This window comes from Notamacropus eugenii, chromosome 3, assembly GCF_028372415.1.
Source record: "Notamacropus eugenii isolate mMacEug1 chromosome 3, mMacEug1.pri_v2, whole genome shotgun sequence".
Classification (NCBI taxonomy): domain Eukaryota; kingdom Metazoa; phylum Chordata; class Mammalia; order Diprotodontia; family Macropodidae; genus Notamacropus; species Notamacropus eugenii.
Window position 1 is genome coordinate 389525018 of NC_092874.1, and position 22009 is coordinate 389547026.

At 38.4% G+C, this 22009-nt stretch overlaps 2 protein-coding genes across 5 annotated transcripts in view; one reads left to right on the plus strand and one right to left on the minus strand.

Annotated features, from left to right (window-relative positions):
• Window positions 1-6163, minus strand: part of LOC140497160 (cytochrome P450 2K1-like) — a 53855-nt gene extending 47692 nt beyond the window's left edge. Inside the window, exon 1 of one of the 4 annotated variants that reach the window (XM_072597775.1) lies at window positions 6076-6163. The gene's annotated coding sequence lies outside the window, so the exon portion shown is untranslated. Of the gene's footprint in view, window positions 1-5769; window positions 6018-6075 lie in introns of those variants that run through there. The other 3 variants (XM_072597773.1, XM_072597772.1, XM_072597774.1) reach the window with 3 other exon arrangements.
• A 258-nt stretch (window positions 6164-6421) lies between these two features.
• On the plus strand, window positions 6422-19423 carry COX19 (cytochrome c oxidase assembly factor COX19). The gene is made up of 3 exons (XM_072597777.1): window positions 6422-6666; window positions 10030-10141; window positions 18542-19423. The coding sequence occupies exons 1-3, from the start codon at window positions 6585-6587 to the stop codon at window positions 18624-18626; spliced, it is 279 nt and encodes a 92-aa protein (XP_072453878.1). The 5' UTR covers window positions 6422-6584; the 3' UTR covers window positions 18627-19423.
• The last annotated feature ends 2586 nt before the right edge of the window (window positions 19424-22009 follow it).

The window sequence follows — 22009 nt, forward strand, 5'->3', positions numbered from 1 at the left end:
AGCATTATCTCATTTGATTTTGACAATAACCTAGGAAGTAGTTGCTATTTTACAATCTCTATTTTACAAAGGAAGAAACTGAGGCAAAGAGAAATTAAGGGACTTGTCCCACTGGCACACAGCTAGCAAGTTTTCCATGCAGGATTGGAGCTCAGATCTTCTTGAGTCCAAATCATCACCAAAACTACTCAAGATATATAAATAAAAAGCAACATGCCTAATAATATCAATAATGTTTCCCTGAGAAGTTATAATAGCCAATGTTGACCCTGAGAAGAGATGAGAAATTGCATTTTCCTGCTTTAGTGGAAAGGTGGGGATAATGGGTATGGGATGTTGCACATATATAGTCTAAAGTGGCTGTTGGGGTAGAGGGGTGTGGGTGTAGGTGTCTATTTCTGTGTCTATATCTGTGTCTGTATCTATATGTCTCTGTGTTTGTGATATTAAAAAAGAGCAAATTTTTTTACATGGACAGAAATATAGTGGAAACTAGAGAGTTTTGGGAGACAAGCTATTTTATTTCTAGATCCATAGTTGTTTATATGCATTTGGCTTCATTCCTTTACCCACCTTCTAGGTTTCTTCATCTGTAAAATGCAGATTAAAATTCAGTCCTAGGCACCAAATAAACTGAAGTGCTTTGGATAGAAGCAGATGTTTCCACTAAAACAATGCGGATAAAGCTGGCCTATTTCATTGTTTGATCTTGAATTCATCATTCATCACCTCTAAGGGTGAGAAGGAGGAAGAGGCAGAGGAGGAGGAGCTGGGTTTGGTATATACGTCCTCTTGGGGAAGAGGTTTGTGGTTTTTATTACTAAGTGGTATAATGAAGTCAAGTGGAAAAATTTTATTTGCCTGATAATAAAACATCTATTGTTCACAGCCCTGGAAACAGATTAATGAATAAAACAGAGGATGCTCACACTCTTATTTCAAGCTGTGTAAAACAGTTGTTTATATAATAAAGACAAGGTATCATTTTCCATTTGTGGTTGTAAATGGGTCCTGCAAATTCATTCTCTGAACAGAAAGCAATACATCCCTTCTCTTTCCAGACCCACTCCTGTGAGGCCTTAGAAAGTTGCCTGAGTTAGGACATCTACACAGTACTAATCTCAGGCCCTTCTTTGAAGATCGTGTGGGCCTATGGACCTGAAATATTACATATACTGTTAGCTTAGGTTGATCTGTTGGTTAATTTTATTGACTTGATTTTTTAATTTTTTCTTAAGGGATGGACTACTTGGCAGAAGATGAGAGTGGGAAATAAAGGTGGTATGAAAACAAAAGATGGCAATAAAAACTAAAATTGTAAAGCATCTCTCTGTCTCTCAAATCCAGGATCAGTGTCTTCCAAATTCAGTCAACAAGACTTTATTAAACACCTACTATGTATTGGGTACAGTGCTAGACACTGAAGTTATAAAGACAAAAATGAAATAGTCCCTAACCCTAAAGAGACCTGCATACGTTTCCAACGGTCCTACCTTGCTAACTATCTCTCTAATTACTCCCTTGCCCTGGATCTCACTGCTCCCTCTCCTATTTATACCAAAGCAACATCACATTGGCACACATCAGCAAAAAGCGAGTTGTTCCACATAAGGTTATTTTCCAGACAACCCAGCTCATAAGCTGCCCAAGGCCAGAATTATTCTTTTATTTGTATGGACTAAGACCATTTTCCACAATCTTAAAGATCATCTATTCTAGCCTAATCTTCTCACTTTACAGAGAAGGAAATAGAGACCTTAGGAAATTAAGTGATTTATTTAATTACAAACTACTCAGGATCATAGGATCGTGGATTAAAGCAGGGGATCACCTTGGAGTTCATTTAATCCAGCCCCCTCACCTTACAAAGAAAGAAACTAAAGACTCAGAACATTAAAATGATCCAAAGACACAGGGAGTAAGTAGATTGCACAACCAGTCAGGATCACATGAAGGTCCCTCAGTTTACCAAGTGTTCAAGCTTTACAAATATCAGCAATTAGGCTCTCTGATACTTCTCAGAGAGACTCTCTGAGACTAGAAAACAGGTAGGTGGCACAAAGAATACAGCACTTGTCCTGCAGTCGAGAAGGCCTAAATTCAGATTTGAACCCAGAAAGGAGGTATGTATGTGAGAGAGACCCAAGGGAAGTCACTTAACCGCTATTTGCCTTTAGTTCTTCATCGGTAAAATAAGGATAATAATAGAATCTACCTCCCAGGGTTGTTTTGAGGATCATGTGAGATACGATTTTTAAAATGTTTTGTTAATATTAAAACATTATATAAAAGATAGTTATTATTATAAATTATACACAAGTTGTTGATCTACATCATTGGAAAGAGCTTCTGTGCTAGGAGTTCACCATATTGATGAAATTGCAGATACAGCACAAATACATATTTATATAATATTATTTAATTATGTCATTAATATATTATAATACAGCATCAATATTGTTTATACATATCATAGCATATTCATTGTTAATATTGTTACTGTACATTAGTATATGATCAATATTTTGTGACATAATGTTATTTAATTTATATAAATATACGTAAATTCTTATATATGATTTACAGGATTCAGATTGATAGAAGAATAGAAAATTCAGATAGGAAGAAGAATTTTCTATCAGTTACAAAGAAAAAGGTGCCTAAAGAAGGTTTTCTAATCACTATCTTGAATATTCTTGAAATAAGTCCTTAGTTGCTTGAAATGTTTTAGATGGGATGCTGCCTAGAGGAGGGGACAAAGATTTCTTAAGGGCCTCTTCAGTTTTAATATTTCATGTTTGCTATCATTAGGAACTGTTTACCCCCAACTCTGGAGGACATCAGCAAGAGCTTGGTCAACAGCACATTGACAAAGAAGCAATAAAAGACTGAGTCATGATGAGGATGTCTTTGTGGATGCAGGAGGGTTCTGTGTGGATAATTCAGGATCAGGTCATTGCTGCATGAAATTAAAGAAGGAGTAACTTTAAGGAGTCCAGACTTAGCCACACAGGTAGAAAATGAGAGGAAATGGTAGACATTGTGCAAGGGGTCACTGCATGATGTAAAAATCCGGCACCTAACACATACCTAGCAAGATATGGCTTGGTGGTCAGAAAAAGAACTCATTATCTCCTTGCCCCCTTCCCCAAATAATGGAGCCTTCCTCCAAACTTCCATACTTTTGCTGAAGGCACCACTCACTCTTCCTTTTGGAACCTTGGTGTTGCCTTCACTCTCATTCACCCCACATATCCAGTCAGAGATCAAATTTCATTATTTCTACCTTCACACTTCTTGTGTCTGATCTCGTCTCTCACCTACCTCCTTAGTTCAGACCCTCATCACCTCTTATCTAGATAATTGTAACAGCTTTCTAACTAGTGTCCACGCATTGAGGTTCTCCCAGCATCAGTATATTTTATATATTATGTACACTAAATATATATAATATGTTACATATCATATATGTTGATTCTTGTTCCTCAGTCATTTCAGACTTTTCATGACCCCATTAGGGGTTTTCTTGGCAAAGATACTGTAGGGATTTGCCATTTCCTTTCCCAGCTCATTTTACAGATGAGGAAACTGAGGCAAACAGGGTTAAGTGACTTGCCCAGGGTCACACAATTAGTAAGGCCTGATTTGAGCTCAGGAAAATGAGTTTTCCTGACTTCAGGCCCAGCGATTTATCCACTATACCACCTAGCTGCCATATTGAATATAATATATATTATAAATGTCATACATAATACACTGAATATGAGTTATATATATATGTATATATATATATACTGACTATATAATATATATACAATCATAGAATTTAGATATGGAAAGGTATCCAGTTACCTCATTTTTTAGATGAGAAAATAAAGGCCCAGAATGCAATAATTTGTTTCACTTAGCTGTGTAAGGATTTAAAGGCAGGTTCTCTAACTGAATCCGTTGATGTTTCCATAATATACTACACTGCTTCAGGACTAATTCACTCTGCTCCTCTTTCCCTGATTGGTCTCCTGGAGTCACTACTGACCTTCCAGTGCCACAGGACCACTTCCCCATCCTCCTCTTGGAACAATTATCCCAATGGAAACAGATTAGGCAAGAGTTAGCATGCATTATTACTTATAGCATTATTATTTGAAACACAACTTTGATTAAGTTTTTGTATTTGTTTGTTTTGAGGAGAGGAGAAGGAGGAGCTAGGTCTATGGTTTACAATACTTTTGCAAACACTGAGAGATTCATAGAGTAGACTCCAGGGTAAATCATTAAACTTCTCTGTGCCTCAGTTTCCTCATCAGCAAAATGGAGAGGGAGTGGAAATAATTGCCCTTCCAGCTACAAACCTATGATCCTAAGTCATTACGTTGACCTAAAGGTGAGAGATGGGGTTGGGGATGGGGGAAGGTCTGACCTTGTTACTCCCTGTCTCAAGAAACTGCAATGTTCTGTTGCCTCTAGGATAAGATACAAATTCCTTTTCCTGGTATTTAAAGTCCCTCAAAATCTGGCTCTAGCCTTTTGTTCCATGCTATTTACACATGTAACTTTTTACTGTTCCAGCCCTCCTAACCTCCTTTTGTGTACCTGTCCATCATGGGATTCCCTCCTCATTTAAGCCTCTTAGAATCCCCTAGTTCTTCTCAGAGCTCAGTTCAAATACCTTCAAGAGGCCTTTTTTCCCCTTTTTTAACACTATTTTTTCAATTACTTGTAAAGATAATTTTTAGTATTCATTTTTCCAAGACTTTTGAGTTCCAAATTTTTCTTCCTCCCTTCTTCTCTTCCTAAAAAGGTAAGCAATTTGATATAGGTTTTATATATATATATATATATATATATATATATATATATATATATATATATATATACACACACACACACACACACACACACACACACATATATGTATATATGTGTGTGTGTGTAATTAAGCAAAATATGTTTCCATATTAGTCACAGATGTGGAAGAAAAAATAGAACAAAAAAAAAGAACCACGAAAAAAATAAAGTAAGTGAAAATACTATGCTTCGATTTGCATTGCCACCATAGTTCTTTCTCTAGTTGTGGAAAGCATTTTCCAACATGAGTCCTTTGTAATTGTCTTGGAACTTTGTATCACTGAGAAGAGCTACATGATTCATAGTTCATCAGCGTACAATGTTGCTGTTACTGTATACAAAGTTTTCCTGGTTCTGTTCATTTCACTTTGCATCAATTCATAGATGTCTATCTAGGTTTTTCTGAAATCCATCTGCTCATCATTTCTTATAGCACAATAATATTCCATTATTTTCATATACCACAACTTGTACAGCCATTTCCTAATTGAACTGCTATAAATAATTCTGCACATAGTCCTTTTCTCTTTTTTTATGATCTCTTTGGGAAACAGAACTACTAGTGGTATTGCTGGATCAAACAGTATGGACAGTTTGATTGCCCTTCCCGTATAGTTCCAAATTGTTCTCCAGAAGGGGTTGGATCCGTTCATAACTTCACCAACAATACATTAGTGTTCCAGTTTTCTCACATCTTCTCCAACATTTATCATTTTCCTTTTTTGTCATATTATGCCAATCATCAATTTATCAATCAATTTGCCATATTTTGTCATCTGATAGGTATGAGGCAGTACCTTGGAGTTGTTTTAATTTATATTTCTCTAATCAGAAGCGATTTAGAGCAATTCCTCATATGACTACAGATAGCTTTTATCTCTTCCCCTGAAAACTGCGTGTTCTCATCCTTGGACCACTTACCAACTGGGGGAGGACGCTTATCTCAAGAGGCCTTTTTTATTCCACCACGATCACTCTTCACTTTTCTTCTCCTCCCCCCACCCCTTCACATTTATTGTGTAGGTATCTTCTGAAATTCTGGGGGTCCCCGTAACCCTTTGGTCTTTCTGTCTTCAGGGCCCGCCCCTTGGGGGCGGACTGCCTAAGGCGGCCTGCTGCTTCAGCCTGGAAGTCAGCCTGGGCTAAGCCAGGAGTCCCAGGAAGGCCCACACAAGGTGCCTGCGCTCAAGAAGCTCGGACCACGCGCAGAAGCCACGTGGAGCGTACCTGGAAGGGAGGGCCCTGGGCCGGAGGGCTTTCATTGGAGCCCGGAGTCACGAAGGCTCGAGTTCAAATCTCCCTTCGGACACTTGGCAGGTGTGGGACCCCCCCGGCTAGTGGCACCACCTGCGAGGCTTGGCCTCCTCCTCCGACTATTACTGCAAGCACAGCTTGGATGGTTTCTTGGCTTGCTCTGAGGAGAGGGGAAGGAGGAGTGCACTTGGGGGAGCTTCTCCGAACCCGAGGGCGGCCTCGCCTGCCCCGCTAGCGCTCCGGGGAGCTAAAAAATAATAGTAATGCTCAGGGGTGGGGGAGGGGAGGGAGGCGAAAGGGGCGGAGCCTGAAGAAGGTGGGGGCGGAGCCTGAAGAAGGTGGGGACGGGCGGCGGGCGTGGATTGGCCCCGCTCGATCATCTCCGCGCTCGGCCGAGGCTGCCTGCCCGGCCGCTCGGGGCTCGGCGCTCCACTGCCGGTTTGACGGCGTTCCCGACCTGGCCTTAGAAGCCCGTCACCGCCATGTCTACCGCCATGAACTTCGGGACCAAGAGCTTCCAGCCGCGGCCCCCAGATAAGGGCAGCTTCCCGCTGGACCACTTCGGTGAGCAGCGGCCCTTGTGGCCAGCTGCCGCCGGGGAGGGGAGGGTGTGGGGTGGAGGAAGGAGGGATCTGTGGAGCGGGGCGTGAGTGTGGGGAGCCCCCTCTCCCTCCCCTCCCCCTCCTTCTTCCCCTCCCCCTCCTCCCTCCCCTCCCCTCCTGCAGCTCCTCCCCCTCCCTTTCCTCCCTCCCTCCTTTCCCCCCTCCCTCCCCTCCTGCAGCTCCTCCTCCTCCCTTTCCCCGCCCCCCTTTCTCAGTCCCCTCCCCCCACTCCTGTCCCCTCTCTCTTCCTCCTCCCCGTTCCCTCTCCCCTCTTCCTCCCCTTTTCCCTTTCCTTCCCCCCTCCTCCCCGTCACCTCCCTCAGTCTCCCCCTTTAATACTTCTCTGTCCCCTGCCCCTTTCCTCCTCTGACCCCCTCTCCTCCTCCTTTATCCCTCCCCATTCCCCTCCAGCCCATGCCCTCCCCCAACCCCCTGCTTCCCTCCCCTTCTGTGCCCCCCTCTTCTTCCTCTCCTTTCTCCTGTTCCCACCATTGAACCCTTCTCTTCCTCTGCTCCCCCTCTTCCCTCCTTTGTCCTAGTCTTTCCTTCCCTCCCTTCTCTCATGACCACCCTCTTCTCTTCTTTCCCTTAATAACTAAATAGTAACTGTTTCTCTTTTATCCAGGAACCCTGAGGGGCTTTTTATTTGATTAAAGGGTCCATCCCTTCTGTAAGTACTTAAAGAAGTCCGTTCATTGAATGGGTGTATCTCCCTCAAAGTGAGCATATGAAGCCTGAAAAGACCAGGGTCTCCCATGGCCTCCTGGGCCATCTCTGGCCACCTCCAGTCATTCTGAGGCACCTCAGGCCTCTGGACCCAGATGTCCCAGGAGGAGAAGTGAGGCTGCTGACCTGCACAGCTCTCCCTCACTCAAACCAAAGTCAAGTGCAAGTCATGCCATCACCTTGATGCCCTGGTCCTCTTCCAGAATAAAGGACAAACACAAAGATTCACATCCTCTTTTAATTTTCAACTAGATCTTTGGCCATTGTTATCTTGCTTCAATTTTGTTTCTTACCCATTTCCAAAGAGTGATTGGCTTAAAATGAACAGATGTAAAGGTGATTGAAAGGTACTCCACCCAAGGCTGGTGTTAGAATTTAGGCTCTTTTTCCCCCTTAACCCAGTGAAGAGTAGTTACAATTTTAGTTTCCTGATTCTTTTTACATCTTTTTCTCCCTACATCCAGTTTTTAATATTAAGTGCATTGAAAAAGTATATCCCAAACTATTTTGTCCAGAGAACACTTTCAGGCTTATAGTATGTTAACAAAACCCATAAATGTCCTCACGAGTACCTAGGTAGATGGGGGTGGGAAAAATCTTGGATTAAAGTAGGTTTCATTTCTTCTCAGTGATGGTGGAGGAAAATGTTATAATAAGTACTTTTCACACAATTTTATAGTTAATGTTTTAGAAAAATGTCACCCATGTCAGTATATGCTCACAGAATCCCTGTTCCTTTTACTACACAACCCAGAGTTCCACAGTTTAAATGCTGCTTTAGATTATGGAGAAGATGTAATCAGTGAATCTTTTAATAATATACTTTACAAACTTGTGTAATCATATAAGGAGAAAAATACAGGGTGATCAAAAATCTTAGAATACGAAGACTTTTGGGATACTCTATACAGCAAGTATTTATGATAGGTTGTTAATGCTATTGTGATTTTACCAAAGTTTCAGCTTTAAAATAGACACATCTTCCCTCTTAAAGGCAACATTCTTTCCTTAAATGATACTTTTTCCTCTTAACATAATTAGGAAGGTAGACATCTATCCTTGTCATCAAAAGATACCAGAGGCACATATATCATGGCTCAACTGTTATATAATATAATACTTTAAATGTCTGCTTATAGTTATTTTTAAGTCTTTTCCTCTAAACAGAAAAGGAAAAATACATACTGTCTGCAGTTCCTTTGAAAAGAACGTTGTTCAGTTTATTACCTAATAGTTAGGCCAAAAATACGGGGGAGGGGGGAAGAGAAACAGGTTTTAAAAGCCTGACCCTTAATTTTCAAAATCTTGGTGTTAGAAGTGCTGTGCTTTCGAATGGTGTACAGCAGTAAAGTGTTTGTTGAAGGAAAGAATAAAATGAGCAGGAATTTGATTTAATGAACCTACAGTATGTAGACTAATACAAAAAATTTTTTTAAATTACTAATCCATCTTAGAAAAACAGCCAAACTTCCCTTCAAGAAATATTTTGAAACTTTGATATTTACAGGGACTGTGACCCATCTCTCATCCTTTGTCCTCCTATGTATACATGTTTATGGTGTAGAGGTACAAGCATACAGAGGACCTTAAGAACAGCTAATGTAATGTAGAAAGTCTAAAAAAAATGGATTTTTAGAATTTTCAGCAAATATTTTGAGATCGATACAGGTAGTAAAACAATTATTCATTATTTAGGGCATTGACACAAATTTTTTTTAGTCAGTCTCTTAGGGTGAATTAGGAAAGCATTTGCATAAACTAGTACTAAACTTTTAATACTTAGAAATTTTTTTCAAGTTCCCCAAGATTAAATTTAACAAAAATAGAATAGGATAATCAAGTTTATGAAGTTCTTTTACAGTTTATTGGACAGTTATGAAAAATTTTTGTATGGGCATCTTATTTGAAGAATATTAATATTTTAATAATATATTACCATAAAGCTGTATACAAATCAGATAATTCAAATATGTACTAAGTCTTAGTGGTTAAGGAAACTTGCTGTGAATCATTTTATAATGCAGGCAGCCTCTTTTTTTTAATCAGTTTTGCATATTGGTTTCTTTAAAGTGGATACATGCCTCTCTTTTCATTTTGGCATTGCTTCATTTTGTGATATTTGCTTCTTTTTTGTGAATAATCTTTTCAAATTACTATGTGTCATAATTGCCTAGCATACAGCCCATCTTTGTACAGACTTCTAGTCATTTTTATGTTGACTGAATTCTGGGATTTCTTGCCTAGAAATGGTAATTAAATTAGGAACTTGAGTTCTTTGGAGAAATGACATACACATAATTATTTTTGTTAATTATGAAAAAATTCATAGGACAATGACTGACTGAAAAATGAAGTCTTCCAATATACTTAGTCGAGCTTTAAAAATGTTACCAAAATAAACACGTTTGTGATTAGAGTTCTAATTTGAGTATTCAATAATGGGTGGGTAAGAATAGAATTTTAATCTTCACAAATACATTTGTAAGTAATTTTTTCAGCATTGTGTATATTTATTCCTGGGAGAAATTTTTCACAAGGAATAATTTCATTTTATAGTGACAGGTTTTCATTTTTTAAACGATTTTTTTTTTTATTCTAGGTGAATGTAAAGCTTTTAAAGAAAAATTCATGAAGTGTCTTCATGATAATAATTTTGAAAATGCTTTGTGCAGAAATGAATCAAAAGAATATTTAGAATGCAGAATGGAGAGGTAAGTACAGTCGACTTTCTCTACACATGGATGTTTTTTTTCTGGGAGTTCATTGCAATGAACCTAATCCAGGCCTTTGGCAGTATTCACAGTATTCCACAGCTATAGAATTGTTTGTCCATGAAATTGAGGATTATCGTATTAAATTGTACTGAAGGATATTTAACAATCCTGAGACTATTTTATTGAATGATAGAATTATGTGGGGTTTGGGGTTGCATTCCTTTACTGTGTTTGCTTTCCAAACTTGGACAGTGCTATTAACTAGTCATTCAGGTTTTAAAATTGTACTTTTTTAAAAAAATGCTGACAGCACAGAAAGATTTGCAAATTGTGGGTACAGAGTTTTTGTCTTATTCCCATAGTGTAAAAATACACATTCCATTGTTTTGATCTACTGAGAGTTAGCGCTCTTTGGTATGTGAGGAAGAAGACAATAGCTTATTTTGAAAGAGATGAAAGATGAGAGATTCTTTCTGTCTTGACCAAAATACACTAGAATTTGCTTTTAAAACAAACCTCCCACCCAAAGATGATCCTTAGAGCTTTAACTTAAACAGGAGCTACTTTTAGGCTCTCTAAAGTGAGAAAGGAAAGTATGCAGCTACTAATTATAACAGCTAGTTTAAAAAAACCCCAAAACAACACTTAGTTATGCTTTTTAACTGAACCTGAGCCCACCATTAGTTCCTTGAAGAATTCAGCCTTCAAACTTGGTTGTCTCTGCCAGTGACAGTGTGATATAAGCCGATCCATTGTAAACCCTATTTTTCAGTTTCCCATAACAAACTCAGAAATTTCCTTTAGGGTTAAAATATATTACATTTCTCTTCAGGCCTCACACAAGTGTTTGAAAGAAATGTCAGCAAAACAGTTTAAGACTTTTAGGTGATTTTAAAAGTTGGAAGACCTTTTAAAATTTTTTTTTTTTTGTACTTTAAACTTTCGGTAGATTTTAGTCCTCAAAATGAACAAAAGAACTTGAATTTGAAAAGATCTGGCTTAATAATTAATTAATGCTTTAATAATTTTAAATTATTAAAAGTGTATTAACTGTCATGTAAATGTCTCAAATTTTGCTGCCATTCTTAAAAATAGCATGTTTTTGGTCAAAGCTGCATTTTTTAAAATTTTTATATACACACAACATAGATATATTTCCAGTATAAACTATTTCATTACTGCTCAAAAGATTATACTGGATCTTATAGTAATCTGTTTGCCTCTGGAGATAGTACAGAGGGGCCATCTTCTATCAAGTTGCTTTCTTCTTTTTTCCTAAAGTCATTTACTCTTAGGAATGACCTAAAGTCGATATTTCAAGTATCCATTCCCCCACTGCAGTGGTGGGTTCACTGCTGAGCTTTTCCATGTTTCCTAGTCAGTGTGGTTTAATGGAAAGAGCATTGAACTTGGCACCAGAAGATGTAAATTACAGCTCAGGCTCTACCTACTTATCACGGGTGAATTTTAACCAAGTCACTTAATCTCTCTTTCTCATCTGTAATATGGAGATAATAATATTTTATATCACCTTTCTCCTCAGAGTTCTTATGAGAAAAGCTCTTTGCAAACTGTAAAATTACTATATGTAAGTGAGCTCATAATAGGTTGGGGTTTTTTCCCTCAAACCAGCCAGGAAGTGCTAATGGGTAATAAAGGAAATGCTACCCAGCTGAGTGTTTATACTTGGCTTGCGTACCTGGGCTTCATTCTTGTCATTTTCAAATGGAAGTTTTAAAATAATGTAAGCTTCTGAAGCACCACAGCAGCCAGTTGAAAAAATGGTTCATCAGTTGAAAATTTTTAAGCAGTTGAAAAATTTTTTTAAATTTTAAAAATTTAATTTTACTTGACTTTTTTATCCACTTGATGCTAAGTAGTTTGATTTGTTATCTGTGATCATATGGCTTAATTTATTTTTTCACTGGCTCACCTGAATTTTTAAAGTTGTTTCATTGAGAACTCATGCCATATTACTTTGGTCTGGGGAACTAGGCACTCCTAACCTTTTATCTTATTGCATACATAGAAACCATATCATAAAGCAGTTAATTGCAGAGTCCTTTCTCATAGGAGTGGTGTTAAAATGAAGGACTGTGTTCCTAACCAAGGATAATAGCTTATATTTACACAGACTCTGATTACTTACATGGATCATCTCAGAAGCTTGCACCGAGCTGAGAGACAGTGTAGTGGCTTGTCTTGGGTCACAAAGCTAGGAAGTGGCAGAGATAGGATTTAGACACAGGGCTTCAGACTGTGCTCTATATGTCCACAATTATAAATCTCTGTGATCACTAAAAAGAAAATTATGCTGCAAATGGAGTGGTATAGGAGAGCACCTGACTGAGAGTAAAGAGATCTGGGTTTGAATCCTGACCTGAGTACTTATGGACTGTGTGATCCTGGGCAAGTCATTTCACTTCTGAGAATCTGTTTTCTCAGCAGTTGAGTAGGGCTAATAATGCTTATACTGCCTTCCTCAAAGTTTTGTTACAAGGAGCGTGCTTTGTAAACTTTCCAGCATTATGTAAGTGCATGTTGTTACTACTAAATGTATTAAACACAGTAAATATACAGGGCTCCGAAGTGACATCCCTAGATGTAGTTCTTTGAGACTTCTAGGATCCCTTCATTGGTGTGAATGCCAAATAAATCACAGCCCCTCTACGTTTAGCTTAACCGTCCTATAGAGTTGCTGCAGCCAAAAATAAATAAATAGCCTATTAATGAGGCCTTCTGAGCTTAGCTGGGCTGTCCTGGTACACAACACTGTTGCTGAGCGGCCTGGTACATCATAGGCACTTAATACATGTTTATTGACTAACTGGCTGACTTACCTAGCTTGGTAGGAATTTTAAATATGGGCAGCTAGGTGGCGCAGTAGATAGAGCTTCCTGGAGTCAGGAAGACTCAGTTCGAATTTGGCCTCAGACACTTCCTAGCTACGTGACCTTAGGCAAATCACTTAACCCTGACTGCCTTAGTTTCCTTATCTGTAAAATGAACTAGAGAAGGAAATGATAAACCATTTCAGTATCTTTACCAAGAAAACTTCTTTGATGAGGCTCACAACATTGTAAATTCTGTGTTTGAGAAATTGAACTACAATTTTTGCAGAGTAAATCACAATTATAAACCAGTTTCCCAATGTCATAGAGTCATAGACTCAGGGATGGAAAGGATCTCAAAGGTCATTATATCCAGTCTACTCTTTCTTTCCTTTCTCAGGTACCATAGCTGGGGTAGCAAAGGTGGGGTTTGAAGTCCTCTGACTCCAAATCCAGTTCTCTCCACAACACTAATCACCTGTCTCAGTTTATATATATATATATATATATATATATATATATATATATATATATATATATATATATATATATATATATATATATATATATATATATATATATTTTAATTAATTAATATATTTTTAGTTTTCAGCATTCATTTCCACAAGTTTTTGAGTTCCAAATTTTCTCCCCATCTCTCCCCTCCCCCAACCCAAGACACCATGCATTCTGATTACCCCATCTGCCCTCCATTCTATCACACCCCTCCCTTTTTTTATCCCTATCTCTTCTATTTTCTTATAGGGCAAGATAGATTTCTATACTCCTACCTGTATTTCTTATTTCCCAGTTGCATGCAAAAACAATTTTTAACATTTGTTTTTAAAACTTTGAGTTCCGGACTTCTGGGAGCCAAGATGGTGGTGTGATGGGTAATTGCTGTCTCCTTCCCCTTGATGACTCTGAAGAGCTCAGAGAATATCTCCCCAGGAAAAATCCTGGAACAGTGGGAGCAGCAGAAGGAGTAAATAGTCTGTTAGCCCATGAAGCTAGGAAAATCTCTAAGGAGGGTACCTCTTCCTGTGCCTGAAGGGGACCAGTACAAGACCAGAGCTGTCCCAGACAGCCCCACCTCAGCAAACCAAGAGAAGATCCTGAGCCCCATGGGAGTGAAGCCTGCAACCGCCATCACCAGGACCCCAGATATGCCTCAGCACCCCAGGGAAATCAGGAAGACACGAGTGCAGACGAGATCACCAACCTCTGAACTTACCTATGCTCTAGCTCAGCAGAGGAGACCTCCTGTGGCCAGACCACCGCTGCCTCACACTTAACACAGCTAACTCCAGGGAAACCCCAAAAGACTTCACCTGGCCTCTGCTTTCTAATACCAGCCTGCTCACTACCAGGGTAAGCTGCAGCATTTTATCTTCTAGCTGAACAAACCAGAGGCCACAAAACACTAAACCTCAAGTTCAAGGTGTAAGAACTGTGGGACAGAGCCCCTTGTGCCCCAGAAGCAGAGATCTACTTTAAAAGCCAGGAAAAGAGTGATCATCATGAGTAAGAAGCAAAGCAGAAAAGAAAAAACCATAGAATCTTTCTGTGGGGGCAAGGACCAAAACATGAATACTAAAAAGGTCAGCATTAAGACTGTACTGCCATCTGAAACTTCAGAAGGGATTCATGATCTGAAGCACAAAGAGCATTCTTGGCAGAGCTCAGGAAGGATTTTAAAAGCCAAATTAGAGAAACAGAAGAAAAACTGACCAATGACTTTTAAAATATGAAAAAAGAAATCACAGAAGAATTTAAAAGGAAAATTGGAAAGATGGAAAAGGAAGTACAAAACCTAACTGGAGAAAATAACTCCTTAAAAGGAACATTTGGACAGATGGAAAAGGAGATGCAAAAGTTAATTGAAGAAAACAATTTGGTAAAAATTAGAATCAGGCAAGTAGAAGCTAATGACTCCATGAGACATCAAGAATCAATCAAACAGAATCTAAAGAGTGAAAAAATAGAAGAAAATTTAAAATATCTAATTGAAAAAACAACTGACCTGGAAAATAGATCCAGAAGAGAAAAATATAAGGATTATTGATCTTATCAGAAAGCCATGATGAAAAAAAGAACCTGGATGATATCTTCCAAGAAATCATCAAAGAAAATTGCCCAGAAGTCCTAAATCCAGAGGGCAAAATAGTCATCGAAAGAATACACCATTCACCTCCTGAAAGGGATCCCAAACTAAAAACACAAGGAATATTGTTGCCAAATTCCACAGCTATCAACTGAAGAGAAAATACTGCAAGCAGCCAGAAAGAAATGATTCAGATATTGAGGAGCTACAATCAGGACCACACAGGACCTTGCAGATTCTACATTAAAAGATTGGAAGGATTGAAATATGATATTCTGTAAGGCAAAGGAGCTGGGACTATAACCAACGATCAATTACCCAGCAAAGTTGAGAATAATATTTCAGGCAAGGAGATGAACATTCAGTGAAACACAGGATTTCCAGACCTTCCTGATGAAAAGGCAGAGCTCAATAGAAAATTCAGTCTTCAAACGCAGGTCTCAAGAGAGGCAGAAAACTTTGAGTTCCAACTTCTCTCCCTTCCTCCTTTCCCACCCATCCCCACTGAGAAGGCAAGCAATTCAATAGAGATTATACACGTATAGTTATGCAAAAAACTTCCATAAAAGTAATGTTGTGAAAGACTAACTATATTTCCCTCCATCCTATCCTGCCCCCCATTCTATTCTCTATTTGGCCTTGTCCTTCCACAAAAGTGTTTACTTCTAATTACCACCTCCTCCCATTTGCCCTCCCTTCTATCATTCCCCCCTCGCCCCACTTATTCCCTTCTCCTCTACTTTCCTGTAGTGTAAGATAGATTTTCATACCAAATTGAGTGTCCATGTTATTCCCTCTTTAAGCCAAATTTGATGAGAGTAAGCTTTACTTTTTCCGTCTCACCTCTCCCGTTTTCCCCTCCATTGAAAAAGTTTTTTCTTGACTCTTTTATGAGAGATAATTGGCCCCATTCCATTTCTCCCTTTCTCCTCCCAATATATTCCTCTTTCACCCCTTAATTTTATTTTTTTAGATATCATCCCGTCCTATTCAACTCACCCTGTGCCCTCTATCTATATGTATATAATCCCTCCAACTACCCAAATACTGAGAAAAGTCTCAAGAGTTACATATATTTTCTTTTCATGTGGGAATGTAAACAGTTCAATTTTAGTAAGTCCCTTATGATTTCTTTTTCCTGTTTACCTTTTCATGCTTCTCTTAATTCTTGTGTTTGAAAATCAGATTTTCTATTCAACTCTGGTCTTGTCATCAAGAATACTTGAAAGTCCTCTATTTCATTGAATGACCATTTTTGCGCCTCAAGTGTTATACTCAGTTTTGCTGGGTAGGTGATTCTTGGTTTTAATCCTAGCTCCTTTGACTTCTGGAATATCATATTCCAAGCCCTTCAATCCCTTAATGTAGAAGCTGCTAGATCTTGTGTTATCCTGATTGTATTTCCACAGTACTTGTATTGTTTCTTTCTGACTGCTTGCAATATTTTCTCCTTGACCCTCAGGTCAAGAAGAACTCTGGAATTTGGCTACAATATTCCTAGGAGTTTTTCTTTTCGGTTCTCTTTCAGGAGGGAATTGGTGGATTCTTTCAATATTTATTTTACTTTCTAGTTCTAGAATATTAGGGCAGTTTTCCTTGATAATTTCATGAAAGATGATGTCCAGGCTCTTTTTTTGATCATGACTCTCAGGTAGTCCCATAATTTTTAAATTGTCTCTCTTGGATCTGTTTCCCAGGTCAGTTGTTTTTCCAATGAGATATTTCTCATTGTCTGCTATTTTTTTTCACTCTTTTGGTTTTGTTTCATAATTTCTTGATTTTTCATAAAGTCATTAGCTTCCATCTGCTCCATTTTTATCTTTAAGAAATTATTTTCTTCAGTGAGCTTTCGGATCTCCTTTTCTATCTGGCCAATTCTGCTTTTTACAACATTCTTCTCCTCATTGGCCTTTTGGATCTCTTTTGTCATTTGGGTTAGTCTATTTTTTAAAGTGTTATTTTCTTCAGCATTTTTTGGGTTTCCTTTAGCAAGCAGTTGACTCATTTTTCATGATTTTCTTGCATCACCCTCATTTCTCTTCCCAGTTTTTGCTCTACTTCTCTTACGTGATTTTCAAAATCCTTTTTGAGCTCTTCTTTGGCCTGAAATGAATTCATATTTTTCTTGAAGCCTTTTGATGAAGAAGCTTTGACTTTGTTTTTTTCTGTTTACATGCTTTTGTCTTCCTTGTCACCAAAGTAAGATTTTATAGTCCTGATTCTTTTTCCAGTTTTTGCTCATTTCCCCAGCCATTTACTTGACTTTTGAGCTCTTTGTCAAGGTAGTTCTCTGCTTCCAGTGGGGGTTGGGGGTATACTGCCAGCTGTCCGATCCCTCCACAATATGTGGGCCTAGAGCCCCAGAAACAGTGGCTGCAGCTGCCCCTGCTGCTGCTATGACTGCCAGGTTCCTCAGCCCTCTTCCCCCTCAGCCACCCTGGGGCTGGGGCCAGACCATTCCACTCTCTTACACTGGTCCCACAGGCTTTTCCCACTGACCTTCCAATTTTTCCTCAGTGTTTTGGGGTCATGAAGTCTGGAAACTACCACAGGTGTGAGAGATTCAGTCTCCCCAAGGCCTGCTCATGTCCTATCTGGGCTTGTGCACCCCACACTGGACTACACTCTACTCCAAGCATGGCATGATAGACACTTCCCAGTGACCTTCCAGGCTGTCTTGGGCTGGAGATTTGTTTCACTCCATCATTCTGTGGGTTCTACAGCTCCATAACTTTTTTAATAGAGCCATTTTTTATAGGTATTTGGCTGGGCTTGGGATCAGCACTCTAGAAAGTATGTGCTAATACTCCACCATCTGGGCTCTCCCCCCCCACCCCCTTCACTTTCTATATTTCTCCTAAAGAATAACAGGGCAGCTAGGTGGCAGAGTGGATAGAATGCTGGCCCTGGATTCATACTCTTGCTAGCTGTGTGACCCTGGGCAAGTTACTTAACCCTGTTTGGCTCAGTTTCCTCATCTGTAAGATGAGGTGGAGAAGAAAATGACAAACCATTCCAGTACCTTTGCCAGGAAAGCCCCAGTTGGGGTCATGAAGGGTCAGACATGACTGAAACAACTGAACAACACAAAAAAATTAACAAACTCACACTTTAGACTCCAGAGACATTTAGAGAAGTTTAGGTAGCTGACTAAAACTACTACTTGCAAATTAATTTGCCAGATTTCCTGTAGGTTGAGTAACATAAAATGGGAGGAAACATGAGTTTTACTTGGCCGTAACCCAGCACTCATCATTTATCAGGCCTTATAAAATTATTTTGAACTACATCCAGCAAATACACACCAGTGTATCCCTACGTTAAAAAAGTTTTTGGAGGGGAGAAGGGAGGGAGGGGGAGAAAATTTGGAACTCAAAAGCTTGTAGAACTGAATGCTGTAAGCTAAAAATAAATAAAGTTTTTAAGATGCTTTTTTAAAATCTCTTTTTGTTTGTTTTTTAGGCAGCTAATGGCACAAGAATCACTGGAAAAGCTGGGATTTAAAGATCTAATGAGTGAAAAATCGGAAACAAAAAAGAACTTGTAATGGGAAGAAGACTATTGAATTGTTTCTTACAGTAATCCTCTGTAGTGGTACATATTGTATAAGCCTTTAATTGTTTCCATCATTTGTAAGAAATTAATATTTGACCCTGATTGATATTAAAATCGTACTTAGGAAAGGTACTTTGTTTGGAGGATTCCCTTTTTTCAACATTCACCTTAATGAAGTAAGAAGCAAGAAATCAAAAATGTTGTTACCACGAGACTAATCCTGACATGAACCAAAGTTAGGGAAAATGCTTACTTTTATAAAGTAAATTTAACCTTTCAGGGTTATCATTTGGTAATTATCTCTTTTTAGAGACCTTCCTAAAAAGTGTATGGGGTTTGAGGGATTTTTTTTTTTTGCCAATATGTGTGCTTTTCTTCATTTCATTTATAGACCCATAATGTGAAATAAGAATGTTATATGTAATTTGATAGAAATATTTGTAAATAGATGGCTTTTATCTTCTGTAAATGTGTAATTTTAATAGAGTACTATGAATATTTTTGAGTTAACTAAGTGCCTATAAAGTTGTCTATTTATACAGTGTTATCAAAAAATAAAAGTGCTGTTCAGCAACAAAATATTTTCTTCACAGTTCAGAAATATGTATCTTAAATTTCTTTTTATGATAAAATGAAAAAATACAAAACGATTGAGAAATAATGTAACTTCTGATATATTTGTGTCTCCATGTTTTTCAAATCAGGTCTTTGCAGATTCCAAGTATGTTTCTAAATAGTTCAGCTTATTGTTTGTCTTGGCCTTTATAAAATTGGACAAATATTTTAAAACTTGTCTGTTTTCACTTCTTGAAAAGCAGAACATCTGGGATTTCATCAACACAAGCTGCCTTTTCATTACCCATAAATCATATTGTTTTACTTTTTATAGAAACTTCTGTAAATCTTGATATTTCAGCATTGTTACATCCAAGTTCTCTGTCAAGGACAAAATGTTATAATAGTGATAACATCTTTTCATGTTTCTCCTCACCAGTACATATGAGCATATATAGTATGCATGGCAACATATCCATGGCACTTGATTAATTGCAGTATTTTGCCCCATTAACTGATTGGTCTACTTCTAGATGCTCCTTCTCTAAGAATGGGAATTTGGGAATAGACTTAGAATTTGAACAGTTTTAGGCTGTATGAAATATACTTTGCATGAAATACTGGATGAAATCTTTGTTTATTTCTGTACCTAAATTTAGTGCATACTGTACTAGTGGTGAAGGGGAAGGGACTTTTTCTCCTCCCTGCTCATCGTGTCAGTGGTGCCTTACTTATGGTGGAAGGAGAAGAGAACAATCCCTCCACCCCTCTCCCACCTCCCTAAACAAAATTCCAGAAGAGTTGCAAGAGAAAAGGTGAAAAGCAATTCTCTTCAAAGACCTGGGCTCTTCTATAGCTGGCTCTCTTCTCCACTGGCAGATGTTAGCCCCAGCAGCAGACTCCATGTCCTTTCCACAAAACTGACTGGCATTTTAGACAGAAACAAGCTGACAGATCCTTCAGCCTTCCAATGACTTTTGACCATACAGTTCTATCCAATGGATTGAGGCATAGCAAAGTATAATACCTTCTTTGCATTTCACTTCACTATCTGCACAGAGGCTGCTCAATGTGAATTATTTATTCACATTGAGAGAATTAATTGTAAAATTACACATTTTACAAGCCACAAAATGATCCACTCAAAAACCAAAAGCAGTGCACCCTTTACAAGAGACAGCCTCAACTACCATAACACTTCATTTTTCTTTGCATTCTGAACTTTCATCAAGTTGAACAGTCTTGATCAGAGATTTCCTAATCTACATACACACACATTCAGCTCAATTCAGAAAACATTTATTAAGTGTCTATGGTATGCCATCCACTGACTGGGCTAAGTGCTAGGAATGTAAAAGAAAAGAAAAACAATCCCTGCCCTTAAGGAGCTATCTATCTGGAGGAAGCTGGAGGGAGTAGGGGAGGACCAGGGGGATCATGTTGCATGGAATCCAAACCACAGCAAAATTACCGATGGAGAGTTAACTGCAAAGTCCAGATCCCTGCCCTCCGTAAAGGAAAGCTTTGGTAGAAGTTTGGTGCTCTACCCTCCAGTCAGAGAGGAGAGAAGGCTGAGGAAGTTGAGGAGATGTTAAGTATACAAACCTGAGTTAATCAGTATGATGACAAGATTTCAGGTGATCAGCTTGTTCTGGGGCCATCTTATTCCCTGGAATCCAAAGAAAGTAGACACTGTATACAAAGTATAGTACATAAATAGAAAATAAAGGGAGAAGCGATAATTAATTATTGGGAGTGAGGGAGGAAAGGGAAAGAGAATCAGGAATGGCCTCAAGAAGAAGATGGAGATGCTTGAAATTTTTTTATTTATTCTCAGCTATAAAGTCTCTATTTCTCAAATGGTAACTGGAGTTTGGAATACCCCATTCTAGAGTTTCCTGGCCATCTCCAGTCATCCTGATGAACAATCTGGTCACTGGATCCAGATGGCTCAGGAGGAGAAAGTAAGGCTGGTGACCTTGCACAACCCTCCCTCACTCAAAACAAAGTCAAGTGCAAGTCATGTCATCATTTCTCTGATGTCATGGTCTTCAAAAACAAACGACCAATACAAATTCTGTTTCTTAATGATATTGTGCAATAAAATAAGGTTTCTGTGGCTCCCAGGCAGCTTAAACCTTAAAATATGTCCTTTATATCTGATGAGAGCATGAAAATCTTAGAAAATCTTTAGTGTCCTGGTCTGCAAGTTTCAAGTCTTTGACACTTTGGTATGTCACTCAATCAACTAACAATCAAGAAAACAAAGGACAAGGCAGGTCAATTGATGAAATTTTGGTTTTTTTATAATTTAGTATAACTTATCCTTTCAGTGCAGATGTACTTTACAAATAATTCCAATCAGATATTACAATTTTACTTTGAAATAAAAAGTTTCATCCTAAGGACTTAAAAAAAAATATCTACTTCTATCAGTTGATGCAGCTTGGTACTTGAAGGTATTATTAAATTTCTGGTCCTTCTAGTTTAATGTGGCACAAAATCTTGGGTTTCTCTCCTGCTGTTTACCAGTCAAGAAATTGGAAGTTGAAAGTAAGCATGGTGATGGCTAAAGCAATGGTAGCGGAGTCTCCCTGATTATAATATAGCTGGACAGATGGTTAAATCGATAGATGACTTTTTTAGAGCTCTCCCTCTTGAAATTCCATTGTATCTACTTTGAATTCACTATCTTGTATACATGGTATAGTCCCCTGTACTCCAGAGATGTAAGTTCTATGAGAGCAATGTCTTTTTTCTTCTGTCTTTGTGTCCCTAGTATTTAGCATTGCTCCTTACGTAGTAGATATTTAATATATG